This window comes from Lissotriton helveticus, chromosome 5_1 (assembly GCF_964261635.1).
Source record: "Lissotriton helveticus chromosome 5_1, aLisHel1.1, whole genome shotgun sequence".
Taxonomy (NCBI): domain Eukaryota; kingdom Metazoa; phylum Chordata; class Amphibia; order Caudata; family Salamandridae; genus Lissotriton; species Lissotriton helveticus.
In genome coordinates, this window is record NC_136065.1 from 1265543455 (window position 1) to 1265566073 (window position 22619).

The 22619-nt window shown below is 43.9% G+C and overlaps 1 protein-coding gene across 5 annotated transcripts in view; it reads left to right on the plus strand.

Moving 5' to 3' along the window:
• LOC144755282 (zinc finger protein 8-like) overlaps nt 1-21316 on the plus strand; it is a 115290-nt gene extending 93974 nt beyond the window's left edge. For all 5 annotated transcript variants that reach the window (XM_078644055.1, XM_078644056.1, XM_078644057.1 and 2 more), the window contains one exon: nt 20561-21316. In XM_078644055.1, coding sequence (XP_078500181.1) covers nt 20561-21186 — 626 coding nt within the window. In that variant the 3' untranslated portion in view covers nt 21187-21316. The remainder of the gene's footprint in view (nt 1-20560) is intronic.
• Nucleotides 21317-22619: the final 1303 nt, after the last annotated feature.

A 22619-nucleotide genomic window follows, 5' to 3' on the forward strand; every position in this document is an offset into this window, starting at 1 on the left:
AGAATTTTATTGAAGAACAAGCTGGCCAGCTGCTTGACCCAGGATTCGGAGGGAGAGAATTTAGGGTTTGAAGCAAGGGGGAAGTGAATTCCCTGACGATTTTAAATATTTCCTTACTGATGTTGCAAGCTGAGTCAATTCTTTTGGCGAAGAAAACTTTCTTCGCCATTGTGATTGCTTTATGATAGGTCTTAGTAAGATTTTTAAACCTTATTTTCAGGAGGGCATCATAATTTTTCCGCCACAATCGTTCGGCTTTCTTGCAGCTTTCGGTGGTAAACCAAGGTGCTCAAGTACGTTGAGATGTTTTAGATCTGGCAGGAATCGGCGCTAAATCCTCAAAACGTTGAGCGAGCCAGGACTGAAAGCTAGAGAGATCCTGCTCAAGCTTGCCGGTCAATTGACAAGGATGGAATGCCAAGGACTGCTCCAGCATATCGGTGGTAGCACGGTGGAAAGGACGGAAAACCGTAGGTTGAGTGCCATTTTCAATACAGGCGGATTTAGAAAGACCCACGATATCAAAGTTTAACAGGCAATGGTCTGAGCAAACCACAGGAAGTGGTGGATAAGAGTGAATAGGCATGGAAGAAAAGACTTGGTCTAACAAATGACCTTTATTATGGGTTGCTACAGAAAAATAAGGTAGGAGATCAAACGTGCTAGTAACATCATTTAATTTGACAGAGTCGACAGATTCAGGTTCGTCCATATGGATGTTGAAATCTCCAAGAAGAAGAAGATGCTTATAATTCATTGCAAGAGGGGATAAGGCCTGATGGAGTTTGTCACAGAAAGGGCCCAGGTTGCCAGGTGGTCGATAGACCAATAAACCGGCACAAGAGTGATGCGGGGAAAAGGATAGGCAGAAGCCAAGTGATTCAACCCCAGGAATAGTGTCAATTTCAAGCACTGAGCAGGTGTATCGCTTGTCTACCACTATCACCACTCCTCCTCCTCTTCCTAACTCTCGGTCTTTCCTCACAATATAGTAGTTAGGGGGAGGGCAGTGGAAATGTCGGGACTGGAGGAGTCACATAGCCAGGTCTCCGTAAGAAAGAGACATGACGGCTTCCGTTCTGAGAGTAAGTTGAAGAGATCAAGGGCGTGCTTGCCGAGTGATCGAGTATTTAAAAGCATGCATGGGTGCAAGTGGGCCTTCGCAGAGGTCTCCCCAGCAGTATTATTTAAGCCGGAAATGTCTTGTATCGAAGACGAAGTAGTAGACGACCATGCGCAAACCTCACAGATATGGCTGACATTAGCAGGGTCACATAGATGTTTAGCACACCCCGAGCTGGTGATATTGCCCAGCCTAATTAGGGTGGCACGGTCGTAGTTAATTACCCTCTCAGCAGTACAGCCTAGATGAACCAGGTCCACTGCAGGGCCGGGCGCCTCCGGGACGTGGACGGGCGCAGACGGGCTTACCTCAGGTGCACCTCCGGCGAGCATAAGGCGCGCCCGCTGCACTCGTCCGCTGCACGTCCTCAGAGGCATACTGATCTTGTAGGGGCGTAGGCAGGTCACCTGACGCTAAACACTAGCGTGCCAACCTACTTCCCCCAATATGGCGGCCGCGCTAGAAGCAGCGCCCAAGATCCAGCGTGGAGTCAGGTAAGGTAAACAGTTACTCACACACGCTGTGAGATCTTAGTTCAACACGCGCTGTGGAGACAATGCCCAAAGTCGGCAGAGGCTAGAGCAAAACACACAAGCCACAAGTTTAAAAATGCAAATAGTAGTCGTAAATCACACTAATTGCAGACATACAGAATTTCAGCATAAATTTTAAAAGAAATGTGCGTGTGTGCAAGTTCCCGGCTGAGCCTCAGGAACAGATCTGAGACGGCGGTGAAAAGTTCGACCTTTAAGGTCACCTGACGCTAAACACTAGCGTGCCAACCTACTTCCCCCAATATGGCGGCCGCGCTAGAAGCAGCGTCCAAGATCCAGCGTGGAGTCAGGTAAGGTAAACAGTTAATCACACACGCTGTGAGATCTTAGTTCAACACGCGCTGTGGAGACAATGCCCAAAGTCGGCAGAGGCTAGAGCAAAGCACACAAGCCATAAGTTTAAAAATGCAAATAGTAGTCGTAAATCACACTAATTGCTGACATACAGAATTTCAGCATAAATTTTAAAAGAAATGTGCGTGTGTGCAAGTTCCCGGCTGAGCCTCAGGAACAGATCTGAGACGGCGGTGAAAAGTTCGACCTTTAAGGTCACTTGACGCTAAACACTAGCGTGCCAACCTACTTCCCCCAATATGGCGGCCGCGCTAGAAGCAGCGTCCAAGATCCAGCGTGGAGTCAGGTAAGGTAAACAGTTACTCACACACGCTGTGAGATCTTAGTTCAACATGCGCTGTGGAGACAATGCCCAAAGTCGTCAGAGGCTAGAGCAAAACACACAAGCCACAAGTTTAAAAATGCAAATAGTAGTCGTAAATCACACTAATTGCAGACATACAGAATTTCAGCATAAATTTTAAAAGAAATGTGCGTGTGTGCAAGTTCCCGGCTGAGCCTCAGGAACAGATCTAAGGGAGCACCATGGCCTCAGTAAAAGGCTTGAGTGCAGAGTAGACTTCTGTGACATTTGAAGATGAGCACTGTAGGTAAGGCTACAAGTTATGGCATGGATTCAGATACCAAGACTGATGTAAGCCGGCATGAAGTAATTTGCTAAGTGGTAAGTATTCCAAATGTAGATTGTGAATCTGCATTACGTCTAGTTTAAATCATTTAGCAACAAGCTAGAGATAATTCATTACCTCATCACATTCCCATTATGGTCTTCACTGAATAGATAAAAGAGAATAGTATTATCGTATCTGAATTCTGGGTAGAATGGGTTCTGTGCTAAACCACATAGATTGCAAACGAGCAGGACTGCACTGGCACAACAAGCGTTCTGGCATTCCCCTATGTGGCTGTATGCAGCTGGAGGAACTATTGTGAGATAATGTGTTCTGTGAAAGAGTTTGCATTGAATTTACTCAGGCGCTTCCTGAATAAAGGCTGCTGGGTAGACCCATATATGGGTCTGAAATGGTAGACATCCCTTACTTGTATATGAACGTTAGAAACAAAGTATTAGCTCTTAAAAAAATACTTCATCCGTTAATGTATGAATAGAAATGTATCAATTGTACAGGAAAAGAAGGAGAGAGAGAGCGGGAGGAAAGAACAAGACACATTCCAGCCAGAGGTATTGCTCCTGGGTACTGCCAGACCATGAAAGACAGTACTATTTGACAAGTTAATCTCTTTAAGTGTGGATGGCACTTCTCCAAACAGCAGGGAATCACTAATCAGTCAGCAAATGTCTTGCTGATCAGGTGATGCATTTGAATCATTGCACCTGATCATAAGTTGAACAAGATGGGCGGCTGCTAGTGACGAGTGGAAGAAATAAAATAAAAATTACTTTTGAATCAAAGTAAGGTGGTTGACTGGTATAGTGGCGAGTGTATTTTTGAAAATGGGTTTGGGGGTTGTTGAGAGAGGTACATAGTTGTATCTGGTGAACCAGTTTTCAAAATTGTAGAAAAGAAGTTTGATGATACCAAACAGCCGGACCTCAAATGTGGTCAATCCCTAAAATGAAGAAAACTCTGTTTGCTTCAAAATCTGATGTTTTTCTGCATAAGAAAATAATGGACCTGTTATCAAATCCTAGTTTCAATAAATCCTTTTAAGAATTGAACGATTAATACATTGAAAAAACCAAAGAGAAGAGAATTTGGGATTCAAAATAGGATTATTGTATTTTGTGTTTCTCTAGCTGCTGTGATACATGAAGGAAGGCAAAAAGAGGTCAGAAACAGGTGAAACAGGACAAGAAAGGGAAGGATCATCAGTAAACAAGCAATGTCAAAGCCAATTGGTTTGGCTTATGTGAGTTATTGGCTTTGTAAATGGTTTTAGTTATGTTGCAAAGCAGCCCCACTGAAAGTGTTCTAATAAAAAAGCGCTATGACGCAGCCAGCGCTGGCCACGTCCTATTGCTTTTTAAGGTTATATAAAAGTTGGGGTTTGTCCGTCAGAGCCAGGCTCGACATATAAATACTAATAATACACAAGTGCCTGGTCTCAATTTGATGCTGTCTTTTAATTATCAGCAAAGTGAGAGCCTGAATTTACTTACACAGCTCATGTGTTATTTCACTCAGTTTACATTGGATTCATGTAAGTCATTACTTCATTTCTTGTATGAGGTTTAAACACGATCTAAACTTAAATTACCATTCTAGACATTAAATCATATTGTGCGAAACACATACAGCACATAAATGCACAGTTTCATGCTTGAATTATAAAAAACATTTTTCAGAGGTACACCAGAATCAATTGAACTTCAGTCCTGTCTGTGTTATTTCAGAATGTCTTTTTAGGGACTGATTATCACCATGGGGCAATTTTCAATTGATGTGTCCAGCTCGGACACCCTGTTTTTATTTGCTACCCTTGGCGACCGGAGCGATGAATCTGCTCAGGAAAGCCGACGCGTTTCCAAACCCGGTCCAATCATTCGGGTTTTTCCTCAGGGCGAACCTGGGTACCTAACAGGTTAAAAATTACATTATTAGTGCCTTCTCCTGATTCAATTGAAGTTGCTATACTGCAGTTTATAGGCGCCCGGAATTACCTTCTCGGTCCAGCGCCGCTTTAACGTGAGAACTCTGGAATTATTTTCGTTTCACAACCTGTGGTGGTGTGAAAAGAGGGAATTATTTTGTATCTGTGTATATTTCCACAAGGGCATTTCTTAGAACATACCGTGCATTCTCAGGACTTACTTGTAAGTGATGAATACGGTGGGCTCGTGCTGTGGACGAATCCCACGTTGCAACAGTCTAACGGAATCACCCCTCTGTCTACAAGTCCCAGAAACACTTGAGACAAGATTCACATGACTCAGGAGGCGTGGTGTCTATATACACACAGCAACGCCACGACCGAACGCTTACCAGTGGGAGCGTTTAATCGAGCATCACACCAAAAGAAGCAAGGTGAGCAATCAACTAAAACGTAGAGCCCCAAGTACAGCCCGCAGCTATAAGCGTGCATGTTTAATTAAGCCTTCAAACTTCTTTCAGCCAAACAGCATTGAAGGCGGCCAAACAATTCCCAAAATGAAGAATCGTCATTCGACAGCAACATAATCACGGCAGACACAAGTAAGAACCCACTCCCTTGTAAGCCTTGTTGAAATGCTCGCGTTGTAAGAGTGCTTTGTCATTCGAACTTATTGTCGTGCAGAACTGACACAAGTTTTTTTTAAAACAGAGGGGTGATTCCGTTAGACTGTTGCAACGTGGGATTCATCCACAGCACGAGCCCACCGTATTCATCACTTACAAGTAAGTCCTGAGAATGCACGGTATGTTCTAAGAAATGCCCTTGTGGAAATATACACAGATACAAAATTATTCCCTCTTTTCACACCACCACAGGTTGTGAAACGAAAATAATTCCAGAGTTCTCACGTTAAAGCGGCGCTGGACCGAGAAGGTAATTCCGGGCGCCTATAAACTGCAGTATAGCAACTTCAATTGAATCAGGAGAAGGCTCTAATAATGTAATTTTTAACCTGTTAGTTACCCAGGTTCGCCCTGAGGAAAGACCCGAATGATTGGACCGGGTTTGGAAACGCGTCGGCTTTCCTGAGCAGATTCATCGCTCCGGTCGCCAAGGGTAGCAAATAAAAACAGGGTGTCCGAGCTGGACACATCAGTTGAAAATTGCCCCATGGTGATAATCAGTCCCTAAAAAGACATTCTGAAATAACACAGACAGGACTGAAGTTCAATTGATTCTGGTGTACCTCTGAAACATGTTTTTTATAATTCAAGCATGAAACTGTGCATTTATGTGCTGTATGTGTTTCACACAATATGATTTAATGTCTAGAATGTTAATTTAAGTTTAGATCGTGTTTAAACCTCATACAAGAAATGAAGTAATGACTTACATGAATCCAATGTAAAATGAGTGAAATAACACATGAGCTGTGTAAGTAAATTCAGGCTCTCACTTTGCTGATAATTAAAAGACAGCATCAAATTGAGACCAGGCACTTGTCTATTGCTTTTTAAGGCATGCAACATAGAGGATGTAGTTGCCTCCCGCCCAACCCTACTGCCAGCAGTTTAAAACAAGCATTTATAATGCAATGGTCTCAGCTTTGTTAAAGTTAGAGCTATTGGCATTGCAAATGGCATTTATTTCATTTTCTTTTTTTTTTTTAAACAGAAGTAAATGGTATTGTCATTTACAATGGCAATAGGTGAGCATTAGAGAGTAGTAGAGAGTATTAGCGGACAGAGCCACACACACACACACACACACACACACAGACAGAGCCACACACACAGACAGAGCCACACACGCAGAGCCACACACACAGACAGAGCCACACACGCAGAGCCACACACACACACACGCACGCACAGACAGAGCCACACACACACACACACACACAGAGCCACACACACACTCACACACACACAGAGACACACACACACACACACACACACACAGAGCCACACACAGACAGAGCCACACACAGACACACAGCTCTCTGCCCAGTAACGCCCTAGGGAACAGAAGCACGAAAAACTGGGTCACAAGCAGGGAACAGAGGCACGAAAACCGGATCACAAGCAGGGAACAGAGGCATGAAAACCGGGAACAGAGGCACAAAAACCGGATCACAAGCAGGGAACAGAGGCACAAGCAGGGAACAGAGGCACAAGCAGGGAACAGAGACACAAGCACTGGATCACAAGCAGGGAACAGAGGCACAAGCAGGAAACAGAGGCACGAACAAGGAACAGAGGCACGAACAAGGAACAGAGGCACGAACAGGGAACAGAGGCACGAACAGGGAACAGAGGCACGAACAGGGAACAGAGGCACGAACAGGGAACAGAGGCACGAACAGGGAACAGAGCACGAACAGGGAACAGAGGCACGAACAGGGAACAGAGGCACAAGCAGGGAACAGAGGCACAAAAACCGGATCACAAGCAGGGACCAGAGGCACAAGCAGGGAACAGAGGCCCGAACAGGGAACAGAGGCACAAACAGGGAACAGAGGCATGAACAGGGAACAGAGGCACAAGTAAGGGAACAGAGGCACAAAAACCGGATCACAAGCAGGGAACAGAGGCACAAGCAGAGAACTGAGGCACAAAAACCGGATCACAAGCAGGGAACAGAGGCTCAAGCAGGGAACAGAGGCACAAAAACCAGATCACAAGCAGGGAACAGAGACACAAGCAGGGAACAGAGGCACAAAAACCGGATCACAAGCAGGGAACAGAAGCACAAGCAGGGAACCGAGGCACAAAAAACAGATCACAAGCAGGGAACAGAGGCTCAAGCAGGGAACAGAGGCACAAAAACCGGATCACAAGCAGGGAACAGAGGCACAAGCAGGGCACAGAGGCACAAAAACCGGATCACAAGCAGGGAACAGAGGCACGAAAACCGGATCACAAGCAGGGAATAGAGGCACAAGCAGGGAACAGAGGCACGAGCAGGGAACAGAGGCACGAGCAGGGAACAGAAGCGCAAAAACCGGATCACAAGCAGGGAACAGAGGCACAAGCAGAGAACAAAGGCACAAAAAACGAATCACAAGCAGGGAACAGAGGCACAAGCAGGGAACAGAGGCACGAAAACCGGATCACAAGCAGGGAACAGAGGCACGAACAGGGAACAGAGGTATGAACAGGGAACAGAGGTACGAACAGGGAACAGAGGCACGAACAGGGAACAGAGGCACGAACATCAACAAAGTCAACGTCATTAACCAGACCTAAAATACACTTCTAAGGAAGCAAGAGGGATTGATCTACACTGCTTCAATACTGTTTAATCAGCTGGGCGTGGTACATAAAGTATCTCAAAGGAAAATACTGTGCACCTTTATTCACGGGAAAAAAAGAGAAGCAAACTCCTGCTTGGTTTTTGAAGCTGGTATTTTTTGAATAGAAGCAAAGAAGAAGCAAACTCCTGCTTGGTTTTTCAAGCTGGTATTTTTTGGATATGAAATGCACAGTTAGAAGAGGACTATACTGGTGAAAAAATACGCCTTGCACAGCAGAAGGTAATAGCAGTATAGGATTTACAGGAAATGCCCATAATGGCATGGAAGCATCCATCAAGTTAGGCAAGTGAAGATAATGATCAGAACACCTGCATATAGAAAAGCTGTTTATGCAGCAGCACACTGATGGTCCAAGTGTGGATTATGAGAAAAAACTAGGGAGGCAGGGTAAAACGGGAGAGACTTAAAAGGTCCCAGTAATCAGAAATAAAGGGAGGAGGTACATTTAGGATTTTAGATGGCCTGAAGGGAGGAGAACAGTGAATATATTTATACAAAGCTGCATAAAAAGAGAAATCAGTTACATCTATGAAGGCAATTAAATCTGTCCACTTCTTTAAGTGCCATAACACACAAGAACAGGCATCTTTACTTGAGTTACCCAAGTACTATAAGCTAAATGCCCAGAGATTTTATCCCTGTGCTACCTACCAGGAGCCGACATCCGAACAGAGGTGCGAAAACCGGGACCAGAGGAGCACGAAAACCGGGACCAGAGGGGCAGCAAGCACAAGCAACGAGGGGGGGGGGCAGGAGAGCATATGCACAAGCAACGAGGGGGGCAGGACAGCAAGCACAAGCAACAAGGGGGGGCAGGACAGCAAGCACAAGCAACGAGGGGGTGGCAGGACAGCAAGCACAAGCAACGAGGGGGCAGGACAGCAAGCACAAGCAACGAGGGGGGGCAGGACAGCAAACACGAGCAACGAGGGGGCAAGACAGCAAGCACAAGCAACGAGGAGGGGCAGGACAGCAAGCACAACGAACGAGGGGGCAAGACAGCAAGCACAAGCAACGAGGAGGGGCTGGACGGCAAGCACAAGCAGCTGGGGGGCAGGACAGCAAGCACGAGCAACGAGGGGGGGCAGGACAGCAAGCACGAGCCACGAAGGGGGGGGGGGGCAAGACAGCAAGCACGAGCAACGAGGGGGCAGGACAGCAAGCACGAGCAACGAGGGGGTAGGACAGCAAGCACTCACCGGAGGACTTGGCATCTTCTCGACTTCTTGCGATGCATATTCCTCTAATCCAGCAGAGCTGCAATTGTGTTGAACCTTTTTTTGGTCCTGCTTTGCCGCATCAACCAGAACCAATGACACCGCCCCGTTTGCCAGAGGGCCCAGTCCACCCGGTTTTAAGATGGCAGCCGCCCACCATATGGTGTATCAAAAGGACATGAGGCGGCTGCATCTGGAGCCACGCGTGGATTCCAGAATCATGTGTGTCTGCCCCTCGGTTAGCTCAACAAATGAAGTGATACGCTTCTCAGCTGATAGGGTGGCGTTCAGCTGCGATGTATTTCTGTATTCAGGGCGAGCTGTGATGCATACCACGCACCTAAGAGCTTCACCAATGTTCATTGCTCAACATAAACAGTGTTAGTTTATTTTTCCCTGGGGCTCTAACAGCTCTGCGCAGTACTCATCCTCGCGGTCCTGTAGGTCGCGCCGCGGAAGCCCAGGAGCACCGTCGCATGAGACGGAGTGTCTCCGGCTGGTTTGAAAGAAGGGTGTTACTATGCCCCGATTACGTGTGTTCTAGAAAGCGCAACGGAGGAGGGCTGCGGGCAGAGGGAAGGCGACTTGATCGGACGTGCGGCTCCTCCGCTCCCGTCGGTGACCCAGTAAAACACCGGCGTGCTGCTGTCTACAGCAGGCAGACTCATTGCAGTGAGTCCACACGCCGAGGACATTGCGGACACGGCCACGGGGACGGGTGACGGTCGAGGCCCTCGCCCTTGGCGGCGGAATCAACAGCGGGGCCGGACGCTGCCCTGACGAGGTACAGCTCAGTCCGGGAGCGGCTCTGCTCCATTGCAGCAAGCAACTTAACATTCACCAGCAACGCGGCTGATAGGAAGAGGCTGGAGCCGCTTGCCGGTTGAAGTCCTGGTAGCAGTGGACACCCCATTCAGGATAGTGGACCAGCATACCCCTGAGCCGGCACTACCACAAGGTGAGAGACGCCATTTTGGGACAGGGCCCAGCAGCGGTATCTCGCTTTGAATTGGCCACCGGAACGGCAGACATCGGAGTTGCAGCTCCGGCAAGTGAATACGTAGGGGACCGCGATCGTGGTACTCACACAGCACCAGAAGGCGCGAGAGGGGCAGTGGTTTGTCCCCGGGAGCCCCAGACAACACAGCGCACCTAAGCCCGAGCCTACGCCGGCCTTCAGTGCGGGAGACCCGGCGGCGGCCCAACGCAACATACGGAATACAGCCAGTACTGAGGCATCGAGAAACCCTTCCTTAGCGGTACAGCCCTGCAGTGGTAAGAAGTTTCTGAAATGCGCCAGACTCGCTGACTGCCCCCCTCGCCGCGATCCAGATCAGGAAAGACAGCGGCGTTCGCCCCTGGGGGAGCGCGGTGAGGGGCGTCGGCCTGTACCTGGGACAAACTTACCTACGTTTTGGCCAGGGCCGACACTGACAGTGCCTGGGGTAGCCGCGGAGCGACTTGCTTGAGGCTCACATAGGGCTGGAAACATCGTAGCGCCCCGGAGGTGCAGTGCAGGGAGTCGGTTCTCTGCTGATCGTTACGTGCAGCACAGGAACACACCAGAAACATGCTTTCGTTCTGGGACACAGGATCCAACACCACCATCTTTCTCCGAGACGAGGCAGAAATGCCTCGGAGAAAGCATCGTCATTTTGGGATTCGGGGCGTGGTTTCCGTTCTGTCCTCTTCCCATTGGATGGAAGGTAAAATTCCAGCCAATGGGAAGAGGAGAGAACGAAAACAAAAAAGATGAGAAAAAACACGCCCCCGAATCTGGAAAAGACGGGGCTTGAACCGAGTGATGCCCCTCTCCTCCAATGGCTGGCCTCCGTTTAGGAAGCCAGCCAATTGAGAAGAGGGGCGGGTTCAAGCCCTCATACAAAAAAACATTAAATCTCGGCTGCGCGAGCACTGCTGCGCAGTGCACCGCTAGTCCGAGACCTAAAAAGGAGCTAGATTTGGTCCGGGCTGGCTGCATTCTTTCAGCCATGCTGCACAGCAACCATGCTGCTTTGCAACATGGCTAAAAATATTTAAAAACCCAATGCTTTTTATGTAGCAGGGGATGGGCATAAGGGCTGGAAACAATGACCGGAGAGTGGGGTTGCTGGAAGCAACAACGGAATGGTGCAATGACTTAGAAGCAACACAAGGTGGGTATGTAACAATCAGGGTAGTCAGGCAAGAAATAAAGTGGGAGAGGAAGGTGACAAGCAACAATTCAACCTAAAAAACGCATTTGAACTTGTGTAACTTTATCCAGTGGTCATGTAAAATGCTCCTATGCCCTCAGGCAGATTCTGCTCTATACAAAAAAAGCTGTGTGATGAAGGGAGGAGTAGCAGTACTATGGAAGGAAACAGCCGCCAAACACATGTAGTTTTATGAGTACTTGCACAAAAAGAAGCAGGTAGTTTTTGCCTTGAAAGTGCGAGCGGCACAAGGATGGATACTTGGAAAGGAAACTGTACATGAGCCATTCTCCACAGGAGGGATATAAACACAAAGAGGAAGTGAAACCAGCATGCGCCGACCAAAGAAAAGTAAGGAAGTGAGAGTGATGATGAAGCCAACCAATGGGTGGGCTCTAAGCCACCATAAGCTAACAAATTGTCTCGCATCTGACAGCGAATCTGTCGTCTCAGGCAAGACCTAAAAAAGGTCTGGGGATAAAAGATGTTTGAAAGGGGAGGATGAATGTAAAAATAAAGTAAACTATAGCGGAGGAACAGGGATAAAAAGACAGATGGGGAGGGAGGAAGGATGAAGGGTTGTGCAGGAGGAGAGAAAATTCAGAAAGCAAATCTATAGAGAAATTCTGTTGGGAAAAAGAGACCAGAAAGTGGAAGAGGAGACTGGGGACAACAGAAAGGCCCAGAAAATAGGCCATTGTTGTGGATATGTAGACACAAAAATGGTATTAGTTGCTCCAGCGCCCACAACGGAGAAAGGGATGAAAGATCATTATGGGCTGTTTAAAAATTATTGAGATCTGAAAACATGAAAGGCATTCACCATGTTAATTTGGATAAATTATTCTTTATGAAAAAAATTGCAGAATTGAGCTTGTTCTAAAAGCTTCACCAAAATGGGATTCCATATTTTGAATTTTCTCGTGGGTCACACACAGTAAGAAAACAGGGATTTGCATTGTCCAACTACCTGAGAAATACTAGAAGCAGCTGCATTATGGGAATAGTACTTGAATAAAACTGTAAGAGAAACTGTTAGAGAAATTAAGCTTTCTCTTGTTGCAGCTAGTCGATGTACTTTTAAGATTCGACTTTCACAAGCCAAAAAATTGTGGGCACTACGATTTAGCCAGTGTTGGGACGGTTATTTTTGCCACTGGCAGTTTAAATGAATATAGATAACTTGATTCTTATTTATTTATTCACCTGTGCTAATCTGAGGCAATCTATCAAAGGCCAAAATTAGACACTCATCAAAGTTGTTGAGATTACACCCATTCCTCAATATGGTGACTTTGAAAACATAGCTTAGTATGTACAGTAATATCTTTCTCTAACATTGAAGCTAAAGATATTTTCAAATTTAGTAGCTGGTTTTGTCAATTCTGTTGTTCAGTCCTGAGTGTGGTCGTTTTGTGAGAAACAAGAAAACACATCAGTAGCCCAGAGGTAGCCAAATAGTGTCTGCCTGAAAATATAGATTGTTTCCCGGTAGTTGATGTTATACGTAGAATTTCCATGTATTTCAGGGTATGTGATTCACAAAAGAATTGATACACGAAGCACTAACAAAAAGGCAGGTTTATATTTCATTTGTCATGATGATTCTAAAGAAAGCTACAACATCAGTTGTCCTTAAAATCGTTTGTTGTTGGTAAGCCTGTAAATGACTCCACTGTTCTCTTCATCAGTTCTTTACTTGCAGTATTTTTATGCATCAAGAAAAGTGGATGCAGACACGTAATACTATGTGAAAATGCCTTAGTATTTGTATGGTTACTCCATGGCCCTTTTTAGCAACCTTGTTCTCTGTTATTTTGCCTGCTGGTTCATAAAAAATATATTTGGTTTACTGAGTGATTGTAAAACATGCAAATTTAGCTCCTGCTTTACTCCTCCCTTTCAATCTTATCTTAATCCCTTCTCAGTCTCACATCAGATTACTTCTGTCTGTCTGACTGACATCCTTTCTGATAGAGGACCTCTTCCGTCACTAGTGGGGTGCTGCAATGGGATGCTTTTTGCTCCTTTTGAGTGTGGGCTTTCTCGTGTCTGCAAGTCTTGCAAGCCCTTTCCAACGTCTTCTCTCTGTCCGCTAAAGCAGCTCTTGTCGGGTTACTTACTGGTAATTTTCATTACTCTGAGCCATTTCTTACTCATTACAGTCCTTACTTATGAGTTTATCTCCATTCAGGCAAACCCTACGTACCAAACTTAACTTTTCCTTCCCAAGCCAAGAGTGCCCCCAAACTCAAGAGTACTATTACATCACTTCCTGCGAAGGACTTCATGAAACAATCAAGCATAGAAAGAAATCAGTTGAACAACAGAAAGAGGCAGGTGGAAACTCAGGACTGTGATGAGGAAGACATGGACTCGAAGTAATGAAAATTACCTGTAAGTTACTGGGCATTACCTCCTCATCTGTCTTCCTCTCACATTCCTTACATGTGAGTATGAAACAAACCACATCACGGATGAGCAAAAACAGGTGTTTTTAAAGAAACAATTTAAAATGATTAACTCGAGGGGTACCCACAGAACTCAAGATAGCAGTACCAAAATCAGAGGATACATCTCCTCCCAACTGCAAACTGTAATGTGGCATGAATGTGTGGGACAGAGCCCAAGTGGCTTCAGAACAAAGGTCTCAAATGGAAGCCCCTTTAAATGCTGCCCAGGAGGCTGAGCCACTATCAGTAGACCTCCCAGGGAAAGATGTTGGGTCAGGTTGGCCAGCCAAAGAATAAGAATGATAAATGGCCAACTTAATCCAGCGGTGCAAAGTAGAGAGAAAAGGCTTGAGACTCCTCTTTGCCAGACCTGGGAGCAAAACAAGGCAACAAATGTGCAAAATGAGGCAGTGCTCTACAAATAAACAGAATGAGTCTGATGGACTTCAAGAGAATGCAAACACACATCCTCCCCACACACTGTAAAAGAACAAAAAGCAGACAAAACAATATCAGAATCTAAATAAAATGATTAAACCACATTATGGAGAAAGGCAGCACTAGTACACAGCACCGCCTTGTGTGGGAAAAACCTAAGGCATTGAGGGGAAGACAACAAAGCCCAATCTCCCCCTCCCGTGTCCCGCAAGAAATGGGCACCAGAAACACAACCTTGGCCAACAAAAACTTAAAGTCAGCAGACTCCAAAGGCTCAAACAGAGCACCCTGCAAATCCTGCAGAATGAACTATAGGACGCCGCAGAAAACAACTGTGCAGCAAGTGCGCAACCAGAGGGGCCACAGTCAACACACCAGCCCCTTGGAAAGACTGAAGAGCCACCACTGACTGCGGAGGGTAGAGACAGCAATCTCTTAATATCCCCGAGGCCATCACAGGCTGTCCAGCAGGCCACAGATGCCCCCTGTGGTCTTGCATGCCCCACATATGACTGTGACCATATAAAGCAAAAACAAGCTGCCATAGCAGGTCAGAAAAATAGAAAAACATACCTGTAACAAAGATGGTGATCAGCTGCAGAAAAAAAGAACCAGGAACCCCTTCCAGGAAATGATGTATTTGTACTCATAAGTATGGGGGCCATCTTGGATTGGGAAGGAAAAGTAAAGTTTGGTAATTAGGTACTGCATGAATGGAGATGAACTCGTATGGAAGTACTGTGAGAGGAAGATGGACGAGGAGGTAATGCTTTTCTGGCTGTCTGAGTGAAGAACACTAATTGATAGCTACAGGTCTTGAAAGGTGCTGTAAAAAGATTGTGCACAGTTTTCCACTGTTTTACATTGGTCCTTACACACCAAACCTATTACATCTACTGACTTTGAAGTCAGGAGCCAGACAGATCACTGCATTCAGACAATTGAGCAGAAAGGTTCTGCAGTCCAAATGTTCATCCGTCTCAGTGGCTTTCATATCAGTAATGTCTATGTTCTGTGATTTTGCTTGACCACCTGCCCTGATTAAATGTGGTTGTACATCAGACCCCTATGGAAAACATGGAAATACTTCCTAAATATTTTGTATGGTCAGTATGATTCCATGACAAGAGCAAGAGTTAGTCAAAATAATTGGACCCTGTGTGTAGAAAGGAAATGGAATATCACAATAGGTGCAGCTAACAGATTTATTAAGAAGATGGGGTAATCGCAAATCTGAAATAAAAATTGTTTTGTCTTTGTGGAGTTGAAGAGAAATCTGGGACTGGTTGATATCTTGAGTGAAAATTTTCCAAGCACTTTGAGATTTACTCGTTTTCTCCTTAGCACCAGTCTTATTTGTATATCAACCTTAGGGATCTCTTGAAATACTTTATATAGATGGAGTTTCAGTTATTATTTGAATCGAGTCTTCTCTTTTAATGAGAAAAAAGGTTTGTTTCGTTCAATCTAGAAACAGCTGATAATAGGGCAGTACAACGTAATTATGTTCAGTAGTGGCCAGTAATTTTAGGAGGGAGGGGGCATTTGGGAAATATATGCACACATACACACTCACAGCCATGCATTCACACAGACACACACACATCCATTCACAACACTATTACCAAATATTGATACATGCACGCACCAAACATGAATTAAAACAACATCACACTTACCTGCAGCTCTGCCTTGGAGGTCCCAGGAGGCTTGGGACTGCTGCCTTTCCTCACTGGTCAGCCAGTGAGGGAAGGCAGGAGTCCCAACATCATAACGGAGTGGGATGAGGTTGGTGAGACTGCTAACCCCACCACACTCCTTGATGAAGTGTCACTGATTGCTACTCCACTCCTGGGCGTTTCAGGGCTTAAACATGAAGCGCCCAGGTGAGAGGCAATGAGTGGCACTCCCCATCGTCACGAGGGTAATGGCCTCAAGTTCCTTTGCTGAGCTGAGGAGGTCATGCCTACAGGAGCTGTGACATCCTCAGCCCAGCAAATTTCATCTTCAGCAGCCAGGAGTCTTCGCATTTAACACATGTCTACCTCCTGACTGTTTGACCTGAAAATGAAGAGTGTCTGTCAGACTGACCTTTGCTCATCCTGACATATACTGTTCTTAGGGGCAAAAGTTAAGTGCCGTGGCCCCTCCGCCCCAATGGTCCAACCGTGCTGATTATGTTACTGAATTAACACATGAACTAATCTTCATTATGGCAAACTGATTGCTCAGACTACGACTGATAAAGGGCAGCCTTTGCAAAGTATATCAGTGTTGGTGCATTAACAAAATTGTACCACATAAACTGGCATGTTATGATGTGTGTGAGAAGAGTACGAAAATCATGGACTAAGGAAGCAGCACAAACTATACAACAGAATCTGAAGTCCAATGGTACAGTTGGGCGTGAAGAAGGGATATCTGAGGATTTCCAATATGATTTCTCTGATCTGTAAGGATATACTTATGCCCTTGGAATACATATTATTAAGCCTTCTTCCGAAATATTCAGATCACCCTATTAAAGCAAACTGATTAATTTATTCTTGGTAAAGAATAGCCTGTTGTGAATTTCTTTCAACTCTGGATTGTGACAAATTGTTACAAGTAGAGGTACCACTACCTTAAATTAATTATGTCATCTCTATACCACATATTTGATGACTTATAGTCTGTGATTGTGGTGTCATATCATAATTCCATCTACAACGTCATGTGTGATGTATGTATGTATATATGGTATTTCTATGGCACAAACCTAGCCAAAATGCAGCAGAGTGCTGTACAGGTTCAAAGAGAAGCTTAATGACTACGAATAGTAGGAGAGGTACATGGGATAGTTACTGCATCAAGTGATGGTGCCAGTAAGGTCATGGGAGAGTAACAACTCCAAATTCAGCCAAATTCAACTGGGGAATTGCTGTGTTTTTTTAAAAGTTTTGATTCATTACCATGACATACCCTTCAACTGAATATTTTCTCTAGGTATGCAAATAGATTCCCTAGATACAAACTTGAGCCGCAAGGAGGTTTAGATTGAAATCCAAAATCTACAAACCGCCTACATTTGCTAGGCATCCTTGCTCCCACTTATAACTCTCAGTGCACTGCTCATGACAGCTCACATGCCATCACAGATGAAAACATAATTTAGATAGTCAGTTATATGACATCTCAAACAATGACAATCCATGTCAACGGCCTCACATAGATGACATATAGAGGAAAAGTTGCAGTTCACTGAACATTTGTCCTCGTATAGATTACCTTGAGATTAAAACCTGCAGTACCACCTGTACTGCAGGCAACTAGATTGCCTTGAGGATTCTGTAAAGATTAGAAAGCCCTACTCCGTTCTAGTCACAAGCAATAGATATCTTCACAGACATTACGCAACAATGTATGGTTATAGGTCCACTGCCTGTGGAAGTAGATACCCTCACTAAGATACATAGAAATGCTGCGGTGCACAGACATAATATCGACTACATAATATCGTTTGGACATAATATCGACTCCAAAATATCGTTTGGAGAAAATATCTACAGGACAGAATATCGACAGCCAAAATATCGTTTTTAAGGTAAGTGAAGTAATATCGTTTTTAAGGTAAGTGAAGTAATATCGTTTTTATTTTTAGGGTTCAGGGTCAGTTTTGGGTTTTTGGGTAAAGGGGTATTTTTAGGGTTCAGGGTCAGTTTTGGGTTTTTGGGTAAAGGGGTATTTTTAGGGTTCAGGGTCAGTTTTGGGTTTTTGGGTAAAGGGGTATTTTTTAGGGTTCAAGGTCAGTTTTCAGTTTTTGGGCAAAGGGGTATTTTTAGGGTTCAGGGTCAGTTTTCAGTTTTTGGGTAAAGGGGTATTTTTAGGGTTCAGGGTCAGTTTTCAGTTTTTGGGTAAAGGGGTATTTTTTGGGTTCAGGGTCAGTTTTCAGTTTTTGAGTAAAGGGGTATTTTTAGGGTTCAGGGTCAGTTTTCAGTTTTTGGGTAAAGGGGTATTTTTAGGGTTCAGGGTCAGTTTTCAGTTTTTGGGTATTATTTTATTATATTTTATTACTATATATATATGTTTAATAAATATGGAATAAAAAAATATTTATTTAACTTTCATTAATTATTTAATTATTATAAGTTAATTTAAGTAATTTTAAGTATATTTTAGTAATTAATTATTAATATTAATTTAATTTAACACTGTTTTTAGTAAATACGATATTTTTTACAACTATATTTTTGTAAACGATATTTTGTACTCGATATTTTTGTACTTACCTGTTTGTACATACAAACTCGATATTTTTGCTGTAGATATTTTTTCCTCGATATTTTGGGTAGTCGATATTTTGGTAGTCGATATTCTTTCAGTGATCCAAATGCTGCATAGCTAAATTTCCTCACCATCATTTTATGTAAAAGGCTTCTAATTATTGCTGTCAGAGCATCGATTATCGATTGTATTTAGAAGCACGCTATTTTTGCACTGGTTGCAAACTGATGTGAACATGCTATGTTGTATCATTGATGTAACTGTTTGCCATTTGTGATGTTGATATCAGTTAATGAGCAGTGCATGGGACATTATGGTCCTCAGCTGAAGAAAATTGTTTCCGCTATTTTTTTTAGTTTTTCAATGACATTCTTTGGCACATGTCAGTAGTATCCCGTGCCCACAAAATATTGTCCACCTATTTAAATACTGGGAAAGCCCAACCCATTACAATTACTCTGTACTAGTAGTGCTATGCCAGAGGGCCACAGTGGGCACAAAGTGTTGCAGCTGGCCTTATCATTCGCTAAGTACCCTTTGACTGTGCCAAGTGGGTATTGCTCCCTGTCCCAATGGTGCACTGCCAATATCTGTGCCCCTAATACCCTGGGCTTAGGGAATGGCCATGACCATTAATTGTGTGTAATTCTCATTACCTAACTGTTGCACACTTTTCCCAAGTAACAGCTGGGAATGATATATGGCTGTGGTTATTGGTTAAACCCTATGTTATACCCTGGTACCAGACCCCACCGAAAAGCTGTGCCCTGCCAGTCCACATACTCCTAGTATATGACTGGCTAAGTGTTTGTCTATATATAATGTCCCTTTGTAAATCAAACAGGAGAATTACTAGGTTTTCATGCAATACAGTGTAGCAACAAATGTTGCTGCACTACGTTGTGTGGAAGAGAAAGAGCAGAAAGTGCCATATCTATTAAAATGTGACCGTGTTTCTCTTCCCACCTGCACTGGTACACTTCAGGTTGACCTTGCATTAAGGCACTCACCCTTGCAAGGGTGTGTGCATGAAGCCAAGCAGGGAACCCTTCAAGTGCAAAATACTATGTTTCTATCTAGTATAAAAACAATTCAACTTTGTGTGCTGTACAGTTCAGTATATGTGCAAAAGTGTGAACGTTTTGGAAAGCAAAAATATTTTTCTAAACTTTATAACTAACTTTAGGAGCCGTTTATTTTTAGCGCCAAGCGTGTCTACCTTTTCAGTAAATAAGGATTTGTGTGAAAATCCATGGGTGGTTTCATCGGACGGCCCATGTACCACCCATTGACCACCCGGTTGATGCAAAGTAGCACAAAGCACTACTTTGCATTACTTTAGTGCTACTTTCATTCACAAATTAGGATTTGTGCTACAAAAAAACAAAAACTAAAACAACACTGTGTCACATTGCATCACTTCTGTGGTGCAAACGCAGCACCAAGTGCTAGTACATCCGCCCCTAAATGTTTAAATGGGAAAGGTGCAAAAATGTCTAATTCGCAAGTCCAATTAACTGATACACTTTGTACTTGAAATATGCCTTCTTCTGGTATTCTGTAACCTGTTCCTTTGAAAAATGTGTGTTTAGACTTTTAAAATGTACTCTTTGTTTATATTTCTAATATGTGAAATTGGACGACTGGCAGTGCATGCTGCAGTGAGTGGTGCAAAGTAAGACTGCAGGGTCATACAGTAAAACTATTCCTCTGCAAACACAAACTTAAAATACATACGTTTGCAATGTTTATACTATCCAGAAATATAGTAGTAGTAGTAGTGTAGGGACATTTTTATGTCTCTAAAGATCTGCTGTTTTGTTTTAATTATTTCTTGATTATGAAGTAAAGTAGTTATTGTGACCTAATAAAGAGGGAATCCACCTATCAAATTTAGAATAGTGAATCAGATCAGGTGGAATTTGAATATGTGGGCATTTTTGCATAACTATTTGTAGATCTGTGTGACAGTTTTTAAGCATGGTGAGTCGTCTTATCTTCCCATGGTAAATGTACCGGCACAAGTCTATTCTCTTGTCAGTGTGTGTACTATTGAGAATGTAATGATTGGTCTCCTTTATATTTCAATAGGTAGTCAGCCCGCTGAGCAATATACCACGAAGAATAAGGAAAGATGCACAGATACTGTAAAACCAGTAGAGATGGAATATGAGCAGGACCTCCAGAATTCACAGAGACAAGAAATGGGGAAGAGAAGCAAAGACTCCAACCTGAACACGATAAACATAGGAGCAAACAGACCACCTCAGTGCAATGACACCGAAAGAGATGAACTCAAGTCAGAAAAGTATTCTGACCAGCAGAAACCTCAGATAGCTACAGGAAGATACACATGTATGGAATGTGGGAAAACATATACAAAAAACTCCACACTTACCATGCATCTAAGGTCTCACACAGGAGAGAAACCATACCCATGTACAGAATGTGGAAAAAGTTTTAGTAGGAAATTCACACTTACAATCCATAGAAGAACGCACACCGGAGAGAAACCTCATATTTGTTCTGAATGTGGGAAGTGTTTCACCCAGTCTTCAGCATTAATTTATCACCAGCGAACACACATAGGATGCCGAATGGAGAAAGGAGACAGCCCGAAAGGTGATATGCTACATTCAGATTTGAGAAAGCCATTGAACATAGTCTCCACGATCAAATCAGAGTTGAATACCTTCAAGAGGTGGGACTTTTTGTGAAAGAAATTTCCAAAGAGACTGGTCTGCCACATCATTAAGAAAATCTGAAAATATACTTAGCATCAACCTAGGTGCTATAGCTTGGTGTAACAGAACCAGAAGTTCAAAAATAAATCACACTTCTTAGTTAAAACTCATTCTGAAAAATGTTTAAGGTGTCTGATGGCAAATGCACAAACTAAAAAAAGCTATAGGGGTACAATGATTGAAAGAGATTTAAAGAGATAAGTATTCTTTTATTAGCAGTGCATATCATTATTTTACCATGTCCTGACGCAGACACCCAATGAATTTCCAACACTGCACAGTTTGCCATGGGTGGCAAGTCGAAAGACACAAAGGCCTGTTTGCTGTCTTCAAATAGAGGCAGGTCAGACATCCCTTACTTGACAAGAGCCATGGAATGCCTTGGGGGAAGCTTTTGCAGGGATGCTTACCTTAGGGTTCGGGGGAGTATGCCTATCCTCAAGGATTAGAATGTCTAACAGGCAACCTATTGTGGTATGGACCTATATCAGTACCCTATAAAAATCAGGAACCATAAATTACAAAGAATCTTTTTTCTCCAGTCCTACAAGGAAACTAATTGGCACCATGACATATTGAGAATAACTATATATGTAGTCACAGCAGAGACCCGTAGGAACGATTCATCCAAGAATACACTCACACAAAGCAGCCTGAGTGTTGGCGGAACCGAGGATAGAAGCCACCGAGGGTGTGAGGGAGGTACTTCAGGGGGACGGTAGTGCATGTATGAATGGCAAGGCTGGCAGCGACTCCATTGATGATTGATGATGAACCTTCCTCACAATGCTCCTTATAAACAGTACATGAATGGCTGTGGTCTGGTATCACTAGATAGTTAACCCCTCGCTATATGTTTTGGTCACAAACATCTACTTGGTGTATTGTTGCTCTGTGAGGAAAATGAAAAAGGAAAGGCAATGCAAGCCACTCAGTCATATACACACATATTTGAATACCTCCACCTAACTTGTCTGACAACATTAACAAACATTACATAAGTAAAGGTTGTGGCATTGGTGGCTCTGCTCCCCATGTGTTATTTAGGGAAAATAGACTAGACAAGCAGAATCATCTCCTATTTTTCAGAAGGGTGAATGTTGCGTAATGTCTCATCCCCCTTTTTTCTTAATTTATGGTATTGCCTATGTGTGCATCCCTATAGATTGACATTCAAAGCAATGCTTTAAATGGGTTATAAAAATGTGTTCTTTCTGGCAAGGGTGCTGCAGAGAGAAGAGCACAGAGAAAGGGGGTTCACAGTAAAAGGAGGTAAAGAAGGAGAGAGGAAGGAGGAATGGAAGGGTGTACTGGTACCCCCATGATTTTTTCTCATTGCCTGAAAACGTCTGGAGAGTCCACTGTAAGACATCACAGGCGTAAGCAGCTTAACTATGATGAAGCTG